This window comes from Magnolia sinica, chromosome 10, assembly GCF_029962835.1.
Source record: "Magnolia sinica isolate HGM2019 chromosome 10, MsV1, whole genome shotgun sequence".
Lineage (NCBI taxonomy): Eukaryota > Viridiplantae > Streptophyta > Magnoliopsida > Magnoliales > Magnoliaceae > Magnolia > Magnolia sinica.
In genome coordinates, this window is record NC_080582.1 from 75723435 (window position 1) to 75746954 (window position 23520).

General features: G+C 39.7%; 1 protein-coding gene across 1 annotated transcript in view; it reads left to right on the forward strand.

Moving 5' to 3' along the window:
- LOC131217030 (F-box protein SKIP1-like) overlaps window positions 1-23086 on the forward strand; it is a 36450-nt gene extending 13364 nt beyond the window's left edge. The window contains exon 2 of the mRNA XM_058211715.1: window positions 22458-23086. Within this exon, the coding sequence (XP_058067698.1) occupies window positions 22458-23034 (577 nt within the window). The 3' untranslated portion in view covers window positions 23035-23086. The remainder of the gene's footprint in view (window positions 1-22457) is intronic.
- Window positions 23087-23520: the final 434 nt, after the last annotated feature.

The window sequence follows — 23520 nt, forward strand, 5'->3', positions numbered from 1 at the left end:
GAGGTAAATCATCTTCTTCTTCATTCATTGCAGCAGCTCCTCCAACACCTACATTGACTTGGCTTGTGGCCAACCTCAGATTCATTTTGTTTATATTAGAGTTGTTGAATATTAGGTGTTGAATGAGAGCCTTTTCAATCGGCGTAGCCACTAATAAATGAGTGGCTAACACAGTCATCAGATAAGCAAAAGGGATATCACTGTGTCCAGGATGGAGATGGAATTGAATGATGCAATAGCAGATTAAAGAAAGAAGACACATTGGTTCTAGAAACAATGACATGAAGAATTCGAACCATGAAAGTAGTGAGTTCGGTTTTGTTACCAGAACGATGATACACATTAGAAATGAATATCCTATGAAGGACTGTATCTAGGTAACAAATACTTTGAAGCAAGCGCATTTCCATTAGTACTCCATTGTGCATCTATATTACACAATTTTCTAGTAAGCATACGTTTTTCTGATTCAGATGGTTTAGGTACTAAAGTGCTAATGTGAATACCTTCGTCATTAACAGATATGTCCATTAGACCAAAGATCAAATGTCGGTCTATTTCAACTGGACCTTCTCTAGTAGCAATAATAAAAGTAAGATTTTCAGTTGAAAAATCAGAAATACATGCATACATAGCTTGCGCAATAAATCGGTATGCCGGCCCACCCCAATGTAGAATGTTATCCCATCCTACAGATTGAAGAAGATGAAGGATTTCAAATGGAGCAAGATGTTCAACATGAACAGGTCGTTCAACTATTATATTGCGCAACCTTGTATCCCGCACATAGGAGGGATCATCTTCGGATGACCGAAGGTGGCGCCTCAAGATAGGTGTCGATCTAGACGTTGAAGGACCACGAGAACTTTTCTTTTTTCCTCTACCTTCCATTTGCAACTAGGAAATTAAAGAACCAAGTAGTTGCAAAAGAAGTAGATTGAGTTTTCTCAAGATCAGATTTTGGAGAAGAAAACTCCAAAAACTTCAAAGAAACAAGAAATAAATCACTCCAAAGATGAAAAAGAAGTGATACGAACTTGAATCTATAAGGAAAATGGAAATAAAGCACTAACATTAAAGAACAAAGTGATGGGTTTGACCGGTCGACCTAGGACCCGCTGGAAAAGAAGCTCATAATGAAGAAAAATGGATTTTTCCCCCAAATAAAGGTCAAACCCGCGCTACACGACTGGTTGAGTCTTGTCCACGACCGGTCGCCACATTTTATCTATTTTCTGTATTTTGGGTTAGCCTCTTACTAACTCTCTTTTGCTCAATCTATACGAGTTGAGGTAGTGTACATGTCCAAGGCGTTTATGCCATAACTCGGTCTCATCGATATGGACCATGTAACACGATAGATTAGATGAGGTAGAATCACTTACTATGTAGCAGTTTTCAGAAGTTCTGCGACCAGTTAATATTATAGAACCATTTTTATTTAAAAATTCATACCCTAGGTTGGTAAATTTTATGCTATGATTCTTATCGCATATTTGAGAAATGCTTAATAAGTTGTGTTTTAACCCTTCTACATATAAAACATTCTCAAATAAAGGGAGGTTAAAAAGTTGGACCATACCTTGGCCAACAATCCTGCAGTTGCTACCATCACCGATTGTGATTGACCCATCAGTCATGTCTTACAATTCAAAAAACCCCACACTCTGAGTTTTCTGGATCACCTCAGACAAATTAAAACAACGAGATTTTTCTAGCACAATCTCAATGAAATCAAAATAAAAAATTTACAAAAACTATAAAATACCTGGATATTCTCTTTTTGATGCAGCTCAGAAGAACCAAATTGAAGTGGAAGTTCAATGTCCACACTCACTTATGAAATGGTTCTAGGTTCTAAATTGATTTTAAATTAAATCAAGTTGGGCTAGCTTTATTTGATTTTGATTCCAAGAAAAGGGCAAGTCTCAATCCCTTATTCAAATACGATTGGAATAAAGAATACAAAATCAAATATAACAAAGCTAAATTAAGAGAATATTAAATGAGCACAATATAGCTTAAAAGATGACTAACTTATCTCTTAGAGTGGCGTATTGATTTAGCTTGAATTGAATATGAAACTCTGAAATTCGTGCTTTATTTATAGTTGCAGAAATCACACTCTTGACTGGTCCTGAGGTTGGCACGACTGGTCATAGGACCAACAGATTTTTGAAATTTTGAGCGTGATAGGATAAAACCGTTCCTCGACTGGTCGTAGGCTCTGCTCGACCGGTCGAGTGACCTCTACGACTGGTTGTGTGGAACCCGATTTAGTTGCTGAACTTTGAGTCGAGGCTGCAGGACTGGTCGAGCACTGTTCACACGACCGGTCGAGTAGTCAGGACTGGTCGAGACTTTAACAAAAATTCCTGAAAATCAGTAACAACCTTAGGACTGGTCGAGGAATTCTTGGACTGGTCGAGCCAGTGCTAGGACTAGTCGAACAAAGTCCAGGACTAGTCGAGAAACAGTTAATGCACTTATAAAGTAACTCAATTTAAATTATGTATTCAAAGTGACCTACCCTATGGTCAATCTGGGGTCATTTATACCTTATCCATGATGTATGAATATTGAAACTTTTTTTCCTTCTGTAAAAAGTTGATCTTTGAAGTTCACGAAGTTTGAGATCTTTACACATGATGAAGCTTGATCGTGAGACCTTTTGAGGCTTCAACTTGAAGTATATTGAAACTTGAATTTGTAACCTTTGAACTTAAAACATCTTGAAACTTGAGCTTGAGGTTCAAAGTAAAGAACTGTCTTGACTTGAAGCTTGACCTTGAATTCACACTTGATGTTGTATTCGAACATGACCAAGTAAACTTGCATTTCTTGAAGTAAAAATCTTTGTTCTTGAGAGATGCATTGTGTGTGTGTGTGTGTGTGTGTGTGTGTGTGTGTGTGTATATATATATATATATATATATATATATATATATTGGACATGCTATTGATGGTGTATTGGACCATTCATTGATGACTTGTTGAAGGTCAACTGCATGGACCCTAATTGAACATTAATCAAGCATGATTTAGTGAACTAGGGCCCATTACATTGAAATACAACAAAAAGAAGATGAAAATATTAAAAAGAACGTGGAGGTTTACCATTCTTTTCAATTTTTCCCATAATGGTCCACTTCACTTCGATTTGTCTAATCTTATTCAAATCATTTATTTTGATCTCCAAATAGGTCTACATCTAGCCTAAAATGAGTTTTTAAGCTTCTTTCATAGTTTAAATGAAAAAAGAAGAGAAGACGTAAGTGAAATTTTGAAAAAAAAAAAAATCAAAATTGGGCTTTTATGGGTGTATCAGCCTATATTGGCCCCGTATCAGTGCTGATACGGGCCAATAAAGTTTGATATGGGTCTTTTTTTTTTGGTATTGGGTCAATACGGTCCCCTATCATGTATCGTCTCGTCCCGATATGATTGTATCAGCTAATACGATACCCATATTCATATCCATGGACATATCTCCATTTATTATTTATTTATTTTTGCATCTAGATTCTTACGGCTGGGGGACCTATTCTCCCTACTTGTTTGTCGTGGTAGCAGAGGCTTCAAGCAAGATGCTAGGTATAGGTGTAGTCATGGGACGTATAGATGGTTTTAAGGGTAGATAAGTTAGATTTCCAAGTCTGTCATCTTCAGTATGCATATGACATTTTTGTGAGGCAGATGGGGCTAAGGTGGATATTTAATGAAGATTATTACATGCTTCGAGGTGGTTTCGAGTTTAAAGGTGAATATTAGCAAGAGCGAGTAATTGGGCATTTGTTTCTCCAAGGAGGAAGTGGGCAAGTTTGAAGATATTTTTGGTTGTTGTGGGGGATTATTTCCTTCTTCCTATCTCAGCTTTCCACTTTGCATAGGAAAATCAGTGAAGCATTTGTGGGATAAAGTCATTAAGAGGTTTGAAGGTAAGCTATCAAGTTGGAAGAGTGTGTGTCTTCCTTTGGGAGGAAGGTTGACAATGATAAACGCGACAATGTCCAACCTTCTTATTTATTTTGTCTTGTTCAGATGTTTGAAATTTGTCTTGGATTGGCCGAAGAGGCTTTGGCGGGATTTCTCATGGTAGGGAGCTGTAGAGAAGCATAAGTTTCTTCTTATGATATGGGATGCGGTGTGCAAACCGTATGAAGGGGGAGCTAGTTTAAGGAGGTTGGAGGTCATGAAGTCCTCTCTCCTAGGAAAATGGCTATGGAGGTTTGGCTTGGAGGGCTATCTATGGAGAGAGTTTGAAGTAAGGAAGTATGGGGGTTTAGGAAGCGGGTTGGTGGACAAGGGCTTCATCTCTTTATAAGGCATCATTTTTGTCGAACTCTGTGCCCAGTTTGAGGCTGAAGTTTCTATAGGGGGTGAGTTTTATTTGGGAAATGGTGAGAGTATCCGATTCTAGGAGGATGCTTGGTTGGGCTAAAAAGCACTGCGGAAAGTTTTTCCAAGGCTAACTAGAATTTAGTTGGAGGTGAATATCATGGTTGTACGATGTTTCTCCAAGAGACGAGTTTATTTGGGCTCCTCGTCGTGGGAATCTGCGGATGAAGAGTTGCAAGATTTTTTTTAGGCCGTTGGAGTTGTTGCCAGTATCAGTCCTTCAGTGGGAGATAGGGATGCTATGGTGTGGATCAAAGAGAAGTCCGGCTGGGTCTCTATTAAGTCCTTATGTAGAGTAATCATTGTGTCTTCATTAGGATTTCAGGTCACACTTTTATGTGGTGTTACCATGCCCCTCCCAAGGTTGTGGCTTGCCTTGTGGGAAGAAACAAGGTGCTCACGGTTGATATTCTTTGTAAGAGGATGATGGTGCTTTCGAATGAATGTATGATGTGCATGAAAAGCGAGGAGTCTGATGATCATCTCTTCATCCAATGCTCATTTGCCAAAGGGAGTTTGGGAAAGCTTTTTTGATTTGTTTCGGGTGTCGTGGGTAATGTTCGGTTCAATTGAGAATTCCCTTTTGGCTTGGCATGGGGGAGGTGTGGGTAAGGTAGGGATGACAGTTTGGAGACTCTCCTTGTTGGCCGGCATTTTGTTCCTTTGGAGGGAAGGAATAATCATTGTTTTAGCCTTAAAAGTTATAGGAGAGAGTTCTTTTTTCCCTCTTTCTTCCTCTGATTTGTAACTCTTTCTGCTTCTACCTTGCTTAATGATATAATCATCATCTTCTTTAAAAAGTAGTTGGTGGAAAACCCTTATAAACAGAGGTGACATTGGGTTGTTGTTAGGACGAGTCTAAAATGTGTAAGAGTTAGAGGTGAGGTGACTCTAGTGTGAGTCTAGCAAGACTATGGTATGATGTCTCTTTAAAGTGTGGTGAGTGTTTAGTGTCTCTTAAAGTGTGCTAGGTATAGAAAGAAATGTAAATCTCTTATTTTCAATAGAAATTTGATATTTTGTGACTCACTACTAGCTATCACCAAGGCATAACAAGTTATCTCCATTAAATTGGTATTATAGCCTTGGTTCGACTTGATCCAACGATTTAAAATGGTGAATATGATCCGACCACAGATTCCGCGATAAACTAATGTCCAACTATGATAATTGAAGCATCCATATAAAAGTGCTAATTGGATCACAAGACTTGTGGGAAATCGTTAGGGAAGGCTACATTGAACCAACTACACTTAATACTGAAGCATCTTTAACAGTTGCACCGCAGACTACACTAAAGGAGACAAGGAGCACACTTTCCCATTTTGAAAATTAACTCCAATTCACTTCTCATTTTCAAATTAATTCCAATAAAACTCCCCATTCTTTTATCAAACATCCCGTGATGAATTGGTGACCACTTCCAGCTTATTCATGCTGATCATATTGATTTTGGAGCGAAAAAGAGCTTTAAGGTGAACCCTTTTCACTTTGTCACCCATGCTTGTTTAAATGATTCAGTGTTTGAGATCTTTTCTAAGATCACCTCATCCACCCTTGGTGGATCATTAACAAAGATTTATATATATATATATATATATATATATAAAATCATTTTTCTTTGTCTCCTTTAGCACAATTCGCTGAGCAATGCTTAGAGATGCTTCCGCATTAGGTGAAGCTGGTTCAATGTAGTTTTCATCAACGATATCTTATAAGTCTTATGATCCGAGTAGGACCTTCATTTGGATGCCCCAATTATTGTGGTTGGACTTGATTAAATGCAGGAACAGTGGTTAGATAATTTTCGGCATTTTAGATTGTTGGATTGAGTTGAACCAAGACTTTGATACCAGTTTGATGGAGATAACTTGTTATCCTTTGATGATAGCTAGTGGAGGTGACAAAATATTAAATTTTATTTGACATATGAGATTCACAATTCTTTCTACCCTCACCATACTTTAAGAGACGCTCTATTCTACACTTACCACACTTTAAAAGACATTATACTTGAGTCTTGCTAGACTCATACTAGGTCCTTAGCTCTCACATGTTTTGGAGTTACCTTAAAGACCACCTAACATCACTTATAAGAGTTTTTCTACTGACTTTTCACCATCTGTTTTTTTTTTTTTTTCCTTCTAGAAACAGTTTTGTATGCATCACTTAAATTTTATTTTGAAACCTCAACCAACTAAAACATCGACTTTGGGAAATCTCATAGTTTCTAGGGTATTCTTATAAAATCCTATTGGTTTTCTGTTTTCCAACATTTTCTTTACGCTCCATCTACATACATTATACAAAGTTTTCAAGTAAATCTTTCATTAAATGCAAATACATGAATATTCTCCAGTTTCTAGACTAAACTTAGGTTCTAAGCATCCCATTTAACCAACCTGTGCATCATGCACCACTAAATATCAATAAATGCATGTATAGATTACAAAGAGAGACATTCTTATTCTAGATACTTTGGAGCTCACTTTCATCTTCAAAATGAACTCTAGCACACTTCCATTTTCAAGATTAATTCCAAAAAAACTCCCCATTAATTTTGAAAATCCTTTTAGTCTTCATGAATGTCTTTGTCATTTCGGCTTCCAATTCAATATTTTGTTTCTTGAGCTTCAATACAAGGGCTTGATACTTTTTAATTCTTTCTTCAAATGTAGCTTTGAACATTTCATTTGTCATTATTAATTTCTTAATTTCTTGCTAGAGAAATATAGTTATATTCTTTTGGAGATAAATTTAAACCGAACATACTCCCGTTAGCATCATCAATCTCCACGACTCCTCATTGCAATCCGATCAATGCACATAATATTGCATGCTGTCTGGCTTCCTTCTTTCTTCATTTCAACCATGAAAGAAGCTTAGAAACTAATTTTAAACTAGATCTAGGCATATTTTGATGATTAAAACACAAATTTTGAGTAGGATTCAATGAAATAAAGTGTAGTGGACCATTTTGAAAAAATCAGAAGGAATAAACCATAACTTTTGTGCCAGGACTGTATCATCCTATCCTATCGGCAATACACCGGCCAAATCTCGCTCAAATCTTTTGATGATCCCTGAAATAAGGCTAGATCTAGTATAAAATTACTTTCTAAGCTTCCTCCGTGATTTAAATGACAAGAAAGAAGAGGAATTTTTTTTGAAAGGTAAAAAAGGAACAAGAAGAAGAAGAGGAAAAATAAGAGAAAATTGAAAAAATAAAATAAAATTGGACCTTTGTGGTCATATCATCCCATATCGGCCGTATTGGGTCCATATTGGTGTTGATACGCACTATATCGGCTGATGCATGATTTATATATTTCTCCTTAGGCCATTTTAATCTTGGATTGCTTTTCATATTGATCTGATATGTATTTGATACAACTGTATTGGCCAATACAATATGGATATTAACTTTCCTTTGGCCTTTTTTTTAAACTTTTTTTTTTTTTTTTACCACGGTCCATTATTTCAATTGGCCAACACTACAAAGCTTTTAAGCTCAGATTTATTTGCATACAACATTCATGGTGTTTTTTCATGTTTTAGAATATGACATGTTTGTATATAAGTACATTTATTCATCTAGCCCTTGCAACCACTTTAATATATAACCTACTTATATTTTTTAACATTAAATATATGCAATGTATTGCACATGGAGTCCAAAATAAACAACATCACTTCTCCGTAAGAAGTCGATTGATGGCTACATAGGAGGCTGCGTTGTTGGTGATAACGTAGACAACATATTCTTCTCCTATTTCCTTAGCTACACTATCTGATAATTTAAATAAATGATCAGTCATATGGGAATGAGCTGATGCATTCATGGACTTCAAAGCATCGTCCTAACCAATGTTTGTAGTATCGGTATCGCGTTACGTATTGCACCCTTGGGATATAGATACGTATTGATTATCGCATGAGATATATCGTTTGTATCAGGTAATGTATCGCACGTTTTGGGAAACATGGGAAAACATTAGGAATTTGCATCATAAAAAAAGTGCACATAATAGATTTCCTTTTTATAAGGTCTTAAGCTATGCGCTGTGCCACTGAACTGATGTAACTATATTCAAAGTGAATTCATAATAGTTATAAATATAAGAAAACATTTATGGAAACACAACCAATACATTGAAAACCAAAAGTAAATAAATTTCAAATAAAAAAAATATTTTTTATTAATTTTTAATTAGAAAATGTTATTTAATTCTGAAAAAAAATACATGAACTAAGTAAATCATGCATTATACATGTTTGATTTCATGTTGGAATTGTAAGATTGCAACGGATTTGGGAAATTTTGAATCATCCTCAATTTCCCCCAAATCAGACCTACCCTCAAATATCAAAGTTAGAGTGTATGTGATGATCATTTTATCAAATACTTTGAAATACTATGAAATTGGACTCAATTGAGTGCTACTAGAAGTGAAATTTTGAAGAAAAAAAATAAGTAATTTTTTTTTCTTCCAAAATTTGACAAAAACTTCATAAATCAATAGATCTGGCCTCATATATGTTTGATTTGTTGTTTGTACTGTAAGATTGCAAGCAATTTTGGAGAAATTTAGGAAAATTTGAATTTTTCCTAAATTGAGACACCTACTCCCAAATATCTAAATCGAAGATTGAAATCCTTGATTCTTCATGCAATTTTGAAGAAAAAAAAGGTATATTTTAATATTAAAAAATAATAATTAATTAATTTTTTTTTTCCAAAATTTGATGGAAACTTCATAAATCAATAGATCTGGCCTATATATGTTCGATTTGTAGTTTGTACTGTAAGATTGCAAGCAATTTTGGAGAAATTTAGGAAATTTTGAATTTTTCCTCAATCAAAACACCTACTCTCAAATATTGAAATCGAAGATTGAAATCCATGCAAAACATGAAGAATCAAGGATTTCTAACATTTTCACTTTATATTTGTATGATTTAAACGAAAAGAAATGGATTGAAATGCAAAATACCTCATCGATTGAGAATCGACCCTAAATTCAAGAAAATGTTGAATCCGGTTTGAAATGTAGGTTTTTCTCCCAAATCCTTGCAAAGGATGGACCAGAATCCACCCACAATCTGCTTAGGGAAAGAAACTAAATGGAAAAAGTGAAAAAAAATTGGTTTTTGGGGTTTTAGAGGAGAGCACTGTCGGTTCTTGTGTGGTATCGACGATATTTGTCGATATTGATAGGTATCGTCAAATAAGTAAATTTTTAAAGAGAAAATGGACGATAAGGATTTTGCGTTCTAGTGATACTCTAGGGATGTTTCATATCCTTGGAGTGTGCTATTGATAATATCGTCTGATATATTAGCCGATAGTTTCGATACTGCAAACATTGGTCCTAACCAGACGATTCATGAGAAAGTTAATTAGTGTTCTTCCGGATCCATTGGTCCTTCTATCGGCCATTAGAGTACATCTATAAGTTTTCCACACCTCTTTGTATTTGGTGATAAAGTTTTTACTAAACACATTTTTTAGGCAAGTCTTTCTTCATGATATGAATGGGTCTTTAGTCAATGTCCAAATTGACCTATTACTTCAACCATTATTCTGAAGCTTTTTAATTTAATCGTGTTGAAAGCAACATTGGTGAAGCATAACCATTTAGCAATGTATTGGACTCATAGTTTTCCTATCTTTATTTTTCTGACGGTTTTCAAGTGTTATTTGAGCGTGTCCTTTATCCCTTTGGTTAACTATGTCCTTTGGATGTGGTCTGCACCATCTATCTAATGCTCCCTGCCCCCGAGATCTTTTGGATGTCGGTGGTCTAGAGTGCTAGGTGGACGTAAGGGAGGTGGAGTGATTATCCACATCAACATCAATATGTTCGTACGCTTTTTGTTCCAAAAACTCATCTCTAAGTGCCACGTCATCATGCTAACGTGTTTCTCTATGTACTCCACGATTTTCTTTCAGATCTTCAGTGTGTCATTGGGACATGCTCTTGCATTTGATCCCGGTATGTGTAAGGTGTTGCTTATGTTGTCTAATGCCACTGGCACTTACAAACCCAAACCAGGTCATTGGACTTGGGTTTCAAAGAAGAAGATTGAGAAGAAGAAGAAGACGTGATCATGTTGATGTGAATGTTATTAAATGATTTAATTTAATATACTATACTGGGAGATGATTTAATTTAATATACTATACTGAGAGAGAGAGAGAGAGAGAGAGAGAGAGAGAGAGAGAGAGAGAGACCCTTTGAACTTGTAACTTGTAGGAGTTTGATAGTCTTGAAACTTGAAAGAGCGAGAGCCGTGAACCTTTAGCTTAGCCTTGTAGTCTTAGATCACATTATTTGGGAATGAGAGATAAGATCGTAACAGTAAGACGAGAGAGAGAGAGAGAGAGAGAGAGAGAGAGAGAGAGAGAGAGAGAGAGAGAGTTAAGACTTGTGGGCGAGATGAGAGTATTAGTGTGAGAGAGGGAGTAAAAGAGTTAAGACTTGAGGGCAAGAGTATTAGAGTGAGAAAGGGAGTAAGAGAAATGTCGTTGTGCAAATAGGGCAAGGGAGTGCCTGGTTAAGACTTGAGGGCAAGATGGGAGTATTAGTGTTACGCCCCAGACTCGGTCATCGGACTCACAAGGAACCCGATAGCCAGTTCTGATCGCAATAGCCTCCGCAGTACCCTATTCTCGGCTCCTGAGGCAGGTTCCAATCCTGGGATCCTATAAGGAGGATTTTCATAACCGTATTTCCCTTTTAATACGAGCATACCCAAGATCACAACAAGTACATTTGAAAAATAACAAAGGGGCATATCACAAAATCCACTAAAAATTTGAGCTTTAATACAATGCTGAAGGGAAATACATCTGATGACAAGGGGAAGAAGGAAGAGGGTCAGCAACACTGGGTCCTTGGCTCAACTCCTATCCAAGCTTAGCTGCTACGACGCTGACCTAGGATCTCCTGCACGCATCAATCATGCATAAGCTTATAGAAGCTTAGAGGGTGGTGAAAGTGTGTGACAATGGTTCACAGAAGAATAATAGGAGATACAGAAGGAAAACATGATCGATGCCAATGCCACAAGCCTAACCAAGGTTAAGTCATGAATGCAATGCAATGAGTACTGGGCGCCATACCAAGGCGATGCATAAAGGGCTTGTATAATCGATGCAAATGCGATGTGAAGTAATGCCAGTCCTCATAACTAGTCCACATGTCAGTACAGTTCCATCATAAGGAATCTACTGGGGTCTAGTACACTGTAGAATGACTGCCGCTCTACAGACCTGCATAGTCAAACGAGCATATGAGACCTCACTACTTGCCTGTGGACAGCCAATCATCACCAAGGCCTGACAGTAGCGGACCCATTCACGAGCTGGTCGGACTCAGCCTAGCAATGCCCTCTCTCACAGGCGGGTAAGGCCACACCCCATTCCAACGAACTACACGACAGTGGGAGTTGCGGCCTAACGGTGTAAGGCCCTCGTGCGCTCATATTTTTCACCCGGTCATGGCGTTGGAGCAAATCCTTAGTACCATAGAAGTTTTGAAAATTTCACCCGTGAGCATCTTATGCACCCTATATGCTCAAGTAACATTTCCGATGTCCACATATGGCCATCCACAAATACTCCTGTGGAGGCAGGGCCCTGATGAAGCAAGGGCGATATTATCATGAAATGCGATGCCAATGCATGAGTCACGCATACAGATTATGCACTAGCTCTAAGCACTCGATGTGCATAAGGGGAGAAACTCCATCCCTCTATCATATCAACTCAATGACCACACAAAAATGCAATCCAAATATTCTATGAGGGTGTAAGTGCGCCACTCGGCGATGATGACGTAAAACATACTCCTTCCCAAGGAGGGACTAGGTCTAGATGCATAGACAGGTACTCTAAGGAGCAATCCTCTAGTGGGGGCCTAATACTTTGGGGTAGCCCACAAGCTAAAATGGCCATAAAAGCCCACGGAAGAAGCGGTCCTAAAAGGGTTCAAGGTGGGCCTTTAACTACCTATAACAACCCTATGGGCCTACCTTAGGGCCACTAAGAAGGACATCCAACCTCGGCCACTAAGAAGGACATTTAACCTCAACTGGGTCCCAAAAGGTTGCCCGCTACTACTCGAGCAAAATCGAGGCCCAAGGCCCAAAACAATCCATGGGCCTAGGGGGCATTACACATGGCCCAATACATAGGCAATATGGTGGGCCCACAAGCAAGGTTTGGGCCCAATCATAAAGGTTAACTCACGTATTGTGGTGAGATACAGGCCCAAAGGTCAAGGGACCTAACTAGAAGATTCCAAGATAAATGGGCCTACTAAGGCCAATCCAAACTATGAACATAGATCCATTAGAGGTGGGCCTCCAAGCATACATAAATGAAGCCCAAAGACACCTCAGAAAATGACAATCTTATGTGCATAATCCACCCTTAATCTGGTGGGCCATGCTGCCCCACAATAGGCTACTAGGGGCAGCCATTTTGGGCCCATGGCTGAATTTCCAGCTCGCCTATATTTTGGGCCTGCTGGGGCCCAGCAATAATTAATATAAATTAGGTATATGTTCCCTGGTGGTCCACACGTCTCTGTGGTTCCCACCAGATGGGAAGACTGGATTACATACATAAAACAGGTGGACCATGCTGTTGGATTGGAAGTCCAGCAACAATCCAATTGGCCTGGGCAATTGGCCCAAAAACATATTAAATTAGGTCCCCAAAATGGAAATTTCTCAGGGAGGTGGGCCACGTTCCACATGGACCACAGATGGATGGATGGCGGGGTAAGAAATACATCAAGATGGGCCCACAAGGGGGCAGCCATGGCTGGACGTCCTAACCCGGGCGTCCCAGCCGGGTGGGCCGGTCCAGCCTTGACCACCAAATGCATAGGGGTCTGTTGGCCTCGAAACTTGGTAGGTTGGTCTTACCATGGGTGGGCTACCTCTTTGCAAAATTTTAGAATTTTTAGAATAGCAGAAATATTTTAATTAATTTAAAGAAAGCAAATTGTCCAGAAAATCTGTTTAACCTGGGCGTCCTAGCCTAGTGGGCCGGTCCAGCCCTTACCACGGTGTGCACAGGAGTCCGTTGGTCCCGAAAATTGGTAGGTGGGTCCTACCATGGGTGGGCCACCTCTTTGCAAAATTTCAGGGCCAATAGACATGGCAATTAATTTATACAATTTATGGACAACAAGGTTGCATAAAATACAGGTTGCTGCCCCCTTTTTGGATCACCCATTGAAGTGGGCCCATGCCATCAAAATCAAGGGAAAATGGTTGGGAGAGGTGCCTCTACTATTGTACATCAAGGTGGGGTCCACATCAGTGGCCCACCATCCCAAAACATGGCCCACAAAGGGGCTTTCCCAGCCAATACAAATGGCTGGACGGTCCCATATGTTGGACCGTCCAGGCCCTTGGGCCCAACCCAATAGGGTCCAAAAGTAGGGCTGCATGGAGGGTTTTCTAGCATACTACAGGGTGGGGTCCACTCACCAAGGACCCACCCTCATCACCTTCGAAAATGATCAAAAGAAGCGGGCCAAACACCACTCAGAAATTAACAATATGAGCCTCCAAAAATCTGGGCAGCAATGCATGTTGCAACCCAAAAAGAAAAAGTCCAGCAACATATCCTTCTTGTTCATCAAGGTGAGGCCACTTAGATGGGCCACACACACACCCCGATCATAGCCCCAAATGATCCGGACCTTGCGTGGAAAAGTGGACAGCAAGGTGGATCTCCCTCATCCAGAAAATGGGACGAAGGGAAATGTCCAACAAGGGTGGACAGCTAGATGTGCCTTGCAGATCAAGTGGGCCACCTTGATCAGCAAAAAAAAAAAGAAGAAGAAAAATAGGAAAGAGAGGGAGAAAATGAGAGAGAATCTGGCCATAGGGAAAGGGCTCTGCCACTAATGAGCCCTCCCAAGTACAATCACACTCATACATCTTCATTGATTTATAGTTACAATATGAAACTAATACATGCATGGCCTATAATCACAATGGATGGTTGGGATGCCATCCCCACCATGAGAGGAGTTGCTAGAAACGGGACGGATCGCATTTGCATCGGCTATACAAGCCCTATATGCATCGCCTTGGTATGGCGCCTAGTACTCATTGCATTGCATTCATGACTTAGCCTTGGTTAGGCTTGTGGCATTGACATCGATCATGTTTTCCCTTTATATCTTCTATCATTCTTCTGCGTACCATTGTCACACACTTTCACCACCCTCTAAGCTTCTATAAGCTTATGCACGATTGATGCGTGTAAGAAATCCTAGGTCGGCGTCGTAGCAGCTGAGCTTGGATAGGAGTTGAGCCGAGGACCCAGTGTTGCTGACCCTCTTCCTTCTTCCCCTTGTCATCAGATGTATTTCCCTTCAGCATTGTATTAAAGCTCAAATTTTTAGTGGATTTTGTGATGTGCCCCTTTGTTATTTCTCAGATGTACTTACTATGATCTTGGGTATGCTCTTATTGAAAGGGATATACGGTTATGAAAATCCTCCTTGTAAGATCTCAGGATTGGAACCTGCCTCAGGAGCCGAGAATGGGGTACTACGGAGGCTGTTGCGATCAGAACAGGCTATCGGGTTCCTTGTGAGTCCGATGACCGAGTCTGGGGCATGACAGGAGTTGGTATTAGAGCATAGCAAGTAAATCTGTAATAACTTGGGATAACATCACACATCTGCTGCAAGCCTAGGACAAGTACAGTCCCAAGTGCCTTCCTTTCGTTTGAGCTTGCAATATTTCAACCTTATGTGTCGTCGTCCTTGTTTTCTGTAAACGATGCCGCCCAAGCGGGGCACTCGTGGCTGTGGTGCCCTTGGCCGTGGTTCTCATCCTGCTCCAGTGACCTGTTCTACACGAGTGCATTCCGCTCCGCCATTGAGGTTCCGATCCCTGAGATTTTGATTTAGCCTCTTGTTGAGCTTGTTCCTCCAGATGCTCCTTTCCCCCTTCTCAGCCTGATCCCTCGAGGTTTAGTGGTGACCTTGACCTTTCTGCAGCCGAGGCGTGGCATACTAAGATAGCGAGGATATTCGACACGATGCACTATCTGGCTGACCAGCGTGTTTCCTTAGCGACTTTTCTTCTTCAAGGTGAGGCCCGTCATTGGTGGTCATCAGTGACGAGGATGGTCAGGCCTCAGTTTGTTTGGACTTGGGAGGAATTCGTGGTTCGTTTAGACCAGAAGTTCTTCCTCGAGCATGTTCAGGTGCAAAGGGCGATCGAGTTTGAGACCCTAGTTCAGGGTGATATATCGATGTCGTAGTATGAGGCTCGTTTCTTGGCCTTGTCAAGGCTTGCTCCTCATCTCACCAGTGATGAGAAGATGAGGGCTCGCCGTTTTGTGACCGGCTTGCGTCTTGCTCTTCGTAGCCGTGTGGTGGGATATTGCTTCGAGACGTTTGATCAGGTTATCCATCAAGCGTTGGTTTTTGAGGAGGACTGGGCTATGACCCAGAGATTGTGAGAGCAGAGTTCTGGTGGAGACCGGAAGAGGAGAGCACCATCCGGCAGTTCCAGGCAGCACCGTCAGTAGAGACGGAGGGGCAGATCAGAGTTTCGGCAGCCTGCGGCTCAGTCAGCAGCTTCATCATCATCATCATTAGTACAGCCGACCGCTTCATCCCCCGACCCCTTTTTCGGAGATTGCCCTCTTCCTTTGCAGTAGCAGAGGCCACCGTAATTGCCTTCTCCTCGTCCTCCTCAGCAGCAATAGTATCAGTGAGCACAGCTTCCAGCCACCACCCCTAGGGCTCCTCTTCAACAGCAGAGGCAGTTAGGTAGATCTCCCCAGCGGCCATAGTAGCAGCAGCAGAGACAACAACAACAGCAGAGGGGATATCCACATGTTCAGTCCCTGGGTCGAGTATGTATTGCAGCTCATCAGGCACAGACTTAGGATCCGCAGTCTTCCGATTTGCTTCCTTTGCCAGCTCAGGGCCGATTTTATTCCGCGCAGCAAACGCGGGCCAGGACCCGCCGTCATCAACCGACGGAGTTGTCGAGGGTATTCTTCTTGTTTCTGCTTGCATTGCCCACGTTTTGTTTGATTCCGGCGCTTCTCATTCCTTCGTGGCCGAGCAGTTTTGCCGATCGACCGGTATTCCTTCGAAGTCCGCGTCTGAGGCCTTCGTAGTTTCGACTCCCTTGGGGAAGTTTATTGTGTTGAGCCGTCATTGCCCTTCTTGCCCTATGTTAGTGGGCAAGATGTTCCTTCCTGCCGATCTGTTCGTGATGCCGATGACAGGCTTCGATGTTATTCTGGGTATGCTCGTATTGAAAGGGATATACGGTTATGAAAATCCTCCTTGTAGGATCCCAGGATTAGAACCTTTCTCAGGAGCCGAGAATGGGGTACTACGGAGGCTGTTGCGATCAGAACCGACTATCGAGTTCCTTGTGAGTCTGATGACCGAGTCTGGGGCGTGACAATTAGAGGGTGAGAGAGGGAGTAAGAGAAATGTAGTTGTGAAGATAGTTATGGGAGTGCCTAGTTAAGACTTGAGGGCAAGAGGAGAGTGTTAGAGTGAGAGAGGGAGTAAGAGAGAGTTAAGGCTTAAGGGCTAGATGAGTGTATTAGAGTGAGAGAGGGAGTAAGAGAATTAAGACTTAAGGGTGAGATGAGAGTATTATAGAGAGAGAGAGAGAGAGAGAGAGAGAGAGAGAGAGAGAGAGAGAGTGTCAAGACTTATTTGATTATCTGACTCTCTCTCTTTAAGGGAGAATGGCATATGCGATTGCATATTTGATCATATTTCTGGTCCATGAAACAAAAGTTATGCTTATTTGATTATCTGACTCTCAGATTGGTGGACATTTATTGGATGGTTAAAGATGAAAATATCCAAACATTCTATTTCAAAGGACCAGTAGCCAATAATTAGAGGATAAAATCATTCAAACAATCTGATTCTAAGACCATGTCTTAGAGACAATAGGTTCCACAATTTAGTTGGTTTAATTTGAGTTAATATATGCTACATGTATAATTTCTAAGTGCTCGAGTATCAAGTGTCATATGCTGCCTAAATATCAAATAACTCCCCCTATTTTTTTCACGGGATTTTACCTAAAAAATTACTCCGTAATTCTGATTTACCAAATAATGCCTTGGCTCCATATTGTAATCAAATGAACCAAAAAATCTGGACAATCCAATCAATAGGTGGGCCACTCAAAAAAAAAATTACACCCAAAATATTCAAATTCACGTTTAACCCATTTGATGATTTGATCGGCCACTTTTTCATTCGTTTGATCATCAAGGTGGAGTGCACATGTTGGATGGGTTGGATGTCATATACATGCCACATTGGGCCCCAAAATTATCAACTTTACCACTTTTTTAAAGAAAAATAACAATTGAGGGCATTTTGGAAGCACTTCCCAGTATTTCGATTGCTCGAGACACTAGCAAAATCACAATTGAGAAGGAATTTTGAGGTAAGAATCCCTTCCCCCCCCCTCACTTCCTCTCTTCATGCACATCACATTTGCCTTACCCCTAGTTTAGTTTCTCTAAGGGAGATTAGCATCCTTATTTTGTTTACAATACAATGAACACACACACACGAACTCAGGGTTTTGTTAGGGTCAAGTGCCCCTGCACAACAAGATGGTGGGGGGCCGGTGTCCACCTCTAGAGTGCATATTTAGATTGATTTGAACTGTTCATGTTCTCATTACCAATGTATAGAAGCTATGATCTTATAATCATGCTTCATTGATGATCATGACCTTTGAATTGTGGAATTCAATGTGGCATTAAAATACTCACATTCATCTGCAATCACTCATTCAATAAATGTTTCTTACCATAGCCTAGGCAGCACAGATCTAGACCACAAATGATTCATATCATAATTTAAGATGCACTCTGGGGGTGGAACCGGCCTTATACTGTATTGTGGAATAGGGGCAACATACCCTATCAAAACCCATGAAGTTATCCATATGTCTTAGAAGTGCAGGAAATATGGGATTTTTGCTCTGGAAATAGGAGATTTTAGCTCATGTGCCTTTTCCCCCTTCCTTTTTTAGATATATGAATTCCTTCTCATGGATTGAGTGGAGGCAAATACATTTTTTTTTTTTTTTAAAGAATTTTCCTCTGAATCACATACGAGTTTGATGTTTTGTAGTTTTTTACCCCCGAATGTTTTGATTGCGTTGTGTTAGCAAGCTTGTTTGGCATTGCATGCTCCAAACATTAACTATTTGCAAATTCTCCCTTTTTGAGAAAGTTGTTAAGCAAAAATGCAATGTTGGGTATAATTGTGTGTAATGCAAGCGGTGTTTGGTAAACAGTGATTCCTTGCTATTCTTTGCAGCCAACTACTTGAGCATGTCCTTTTTGCTTTTAATCTGTTGTGGGGTACATGTATATAGTGTTTTCAGTATCTTGCAATATCACCGATATATCCCATGAAATATTTATTATCCCAGCTAGGCGATAGGAAACCCAGCTTTAATTTCCATTTTTCATGATTGCGTGCATGATATCGCAATATATCATGGATACACAATATCGTGCAATATATCCCTTTATAAATTCTTAATGTATTGTGGGATATTCGATACCGAGTGCAATAAAGAAAAGAATAAAAGGAAACCAACTCTATTTTTTTTTATTTGAAAAATTCACAAAAATTGATTTCAATCCATTTATAAGGTGATTTCAATCAGTCCACTCTAGTTTGTTGGAAGAAAATCTTCAAAATTTCTCCAAAATTGTGATCGGAAGCTTCTTGGGGTTGAATTCTAAAAGGTGCGTATTTTTTTAGTTTAGTTTTTTTTTTTTTTTCCGTCTTTATATATTGTAAATAGTGGTCAAATGGTAAGAAATCCATGATTCTTCATGTTTTGCATGAAAAATGATGGATTTTGAGTTTCGATTTCAGGATTTGGGGGAGATGGACTGAGTTGTAGAAAAATGGGGAGTAATTGATATTTTTTCAAATTTTCCCAAATCGGTTGCAATCTCAGTGTCCAAACATGAATATAATTTGATCTACACATTCTTGGCAATTTGGGAATTTTTGATAAAAAATTAATTTTAATTAAAAATAATTTAAAATGTTATATATATATATATATATATATATATTGAAATCCATAGTTATATTTCTAGTTTTTTACTTCTTCTTTTGCTTTTGAATGTAATGTTTGTGTTTCCATACATGTCTTATATTTATAAATTTTATGAACTGAAGTTGAATATAGTTACATCAGTTTAGTTACATAGGGCAAATTATGACCTTATACAAAGAAAAGCTATTATGTGCACCTTTTTTTTGTGATTTTTTTATATTATTTCTAAGTGTGTATTGGTATCTTTTTTAACAATCCTTGAAGTTTCATTGAAAATTTTGGCTAATTTTTCAATGTTTTCCTATGTTTCCCAACAACAAGGTATATTACGCAATACAAGTATACAACCGATATATCTTGTGTGATAACTGATATGTATTCATATCCCAAGGGTGTGATACCTTACACGATAACGATACGGAAAACATTGCATGTATGTGCTTTGGTGCCAATTCGATTGCTTGTGTTTGTTACCTAATATAAGGAAAATATACCTTGGGCCAATAGTATGATTGGAGACTACCCCACCATGTGACTGATCCTCTTTTGCTTGCTTGCTTGCCTTTTGTGGGGTGTGTATTATTTTGGATGGGGTTAGTATTTGGTGAATAGTATTGGTTATGTGATTGTTGTCAATATGAGTCTTTTTCGAAGGCTAATCTAGAGCCCGAGTAAAAAAGAGAGAGGTTAAGGTACGATGGGCAGCCAATCATGATTCAAAAACATTTTTTTGGGGCCAATCTACCATTTTAAAAGCTGACTCCAAATTTCAACTAAAAAGGTTAACATGATGATGACGTTCCATATTTCTGAAAACCATCCAAGTAGGATTTTTCTTCTGACCGATTTGAGTGTGTTTGTGGATCATGAGCCTGGGAGCATAGATGTCATTGTCTTTGTACATGTTTGCAATATTGGACGATATGGTACATGCCTGACTTTAGACGCTATGAAACGATCATCCTTATTGACATGGTGCTAAATTGGTCCAATTTCACACAAATACCGATAGTACTCATGTGCATCATCTAATTCACAATGACACATAAATGGTTTTGGATATCAGTTTTGGTGTGCGACTCACTCAAAGACCAAAACCAATACAATTCACACCGACTCGTTCTGGTTTCGTTTGACTCGCCAACTGTTTCATTCATTCTTGACTGATAGAGCATCTTGATCAACTTGACCCAGTAGAAAAATAACTAAAAAGAGACCCGATGAAGGGAGAGAAGAAAGAAAGGGGAGAAGAGGAGAGACGGCTAGGGCAATCGTGTAATGTGTTGCTTGGTCTAATGACCACACACACGTGTGTGTGTGTGTGTGTGTGTGTTTCGAAGGAAATGTTACAGTGCTCCGCTGGGGTACATAACAAAAATACACACGCACACCCACAATTACGTATACTTTTACACTCCCCCTCAAGTTGGAGCATGTATATTGATCATGCCTAGCTTGGAATACATATAAAGAAAATGAAGATAATGAGCGCGGATCATTGCTCCCCCTCAAACACAACATGGACATAAACTGTAGCTTGCACATTCTTCATTGGTTGAATCTTCTCTTCAAGTATCCGGCCATAATTGAACTTGACAAACATCGAGTTACAAACTTGTCATCCACATGCAAATTCTCTCACAAACAAGTGCAACTTGCACAAGAACTGAGTGTGCATCACATGCAACACTCGAGGGAACACACAATATCATGTGGTGACTTGTGTGCATCACAAGTGACGTTGAATCACATGCAACTACACTCACAACAAACAATAGGGCCTGGTAAAGGAAGAGAAGAAGAATTGAGAAGGAAAGAGCCACCATTTCTATGAAAACTCTCATGTAAAGTTGAGTGGAGCATAACGTTGAACACCTTGTGTGCGTCAAACCTTCTAAGCACTATGACGAGAGAATCAACATCATAATCACCATCCACAGGATTTTATACGGCATTTTACAGCCCCACAACGTATCATGAAGAACAGAAGAAAATCCAGCAACAAAATCCATAAAATAAGAGCCCACGACACCCATCTCTCACAAAAGACGTTATAGTACCCCCAAACCTGGACGAAACTCCAAGAATCTTGTTCCTGGTGATTGCTCTAGATCAATCACACCTACCCCTTGGAGAAAATCTGCTCAAAACTCCAGAAAAGCATCACAACAGGATCAAAATATGGATTTTCTGATTTTTTTTCTTCATTTTTGCTGAAACACCATGAAAAACACCTCCAAAAAAATGCAGAAAAATCATCGTTATTCCTCTAAAATCCCAATCTACCAAATCACAAACTTCTGCTTTTAAAAAGACTTCATGGTCGTACACTTCTGACATCATCCGTGTGTACGTATGACGTCTGCAGTGGGCTCCACTACCGTAGGTTGCAGTTAGGTCCTGGATCAGACGCTCTGATACCAAGTAGAAAAATAACTAATAGGAGACATGGTGAGGAGAGAAGAAAGAAAGGGGAGAAGAGGAGAGACGGCTAGGGCAACTGTGTAATGTGTTGCTTGGTCTAAAGACCAACACACACACAAATTAGTTCTGAAGGAAATGTTATGGTCCTTCGCTGGGGTACATAACATATACATGCACACACACAATTACATATACTTCTACAGACCCGGTATTGGATGATACTTGGAACCATATCATGTATTGTTTCATCATTGTCTGGTACATGTTCCATTACATGATTTTAAATCATGCATGATAATGTAACATCAATCCTCTTGTTATGGTGCTTCGCTGGGGTACATAACATATACATGCACACACAATTACATACACTTCTACAGACCCGGTATTGGATGATACTTGGAACCATATTATGTATTGTTTTATCATTGTCTGGTACATGTTCCATTGCATGATTTTAAATCATGCATGATTATGAAACTTTTGAATAATTCAACTTCAATTTGTAGGTCCCCAAATCTCCAAGTGCTTTCAATTAAGAGCTGCCCGAATGTAACTGATACATCCATCGCTAAGATCGCATCCAGGTGCTGCATGCTTAGGGAGCTGGATATCAGCTACTGCTATGAAATTTCCTACAAATCACTGGAGCTTATTGGACGTGGGTGCCCAAACCTGAAAGTTCTAAAACGAAACCTGATGAATTGGTTAGACCCCTCGCAGCACTCGGGAATTGTTCCTAGTGCGTATCTAAACGCCCTTCCTCAAGATGGTGACAGGGAGGCCTCTGTAATTGCAGAACATATGTGCAATCTGGAGCACCTTGAACTAAAGTTCTCCAAGATGTCAGACAAAGGCCTTGCACTCATTTCAGATGGATGCGGAAGCTTGGAGCACTTGGATCTGTTTGGCTGTGCAAACTTGAGGAGCCAGGCCATGGAACATGCTTTTGCTAAGCTGAAGAATCTGAAGAAGCTTGTGAGACCCAATTTCTTTATTCCAAGGTCCAGCTTCAATGCGGAGAGGTATGGCCATTGGAGGTTGTACGACGAGCGCTTCCAGACGGGTGCTTTCTTCCAGATTTGATGAGATGGAGCAGGTACTGAAGTTTATACCAACTTAAATTGTATTTATGCAGTGTTTGAATTGACTTGGGATCATTCAATTCGATAAAGTGGAAATGAACAAAGTGGGGCTATCCCTATTCCATTCATAATGAGGGATTATAACCCCCAAAGCAATTCTGATTGTTTCAAGCCCAAATTGAAACGCATGGAATTGCAGTTGGGTATTGGTCTTTATAAGGAATTAAAATGATCCTACCTCCACTTTGGCTATCTTCTTTATTTTAGGGTAAGTTTGGAAGTACCTTGGAAATTGTAAGTGGGCAGAAAGCTTTTCTGCAAATCTTTATGTCGCTTTTTTCCACTTTTCAAACAACCAATTAAAACAAGGAAAATGTTATTTTGGGGCAAAAAGGCAGAAACCTGCCACTCCAAATGCTCATTAACTTCAAAAATGAAGAATATGTCACCGATATATTAAAACGAATCCTGATTTGCGGTGCTTCCA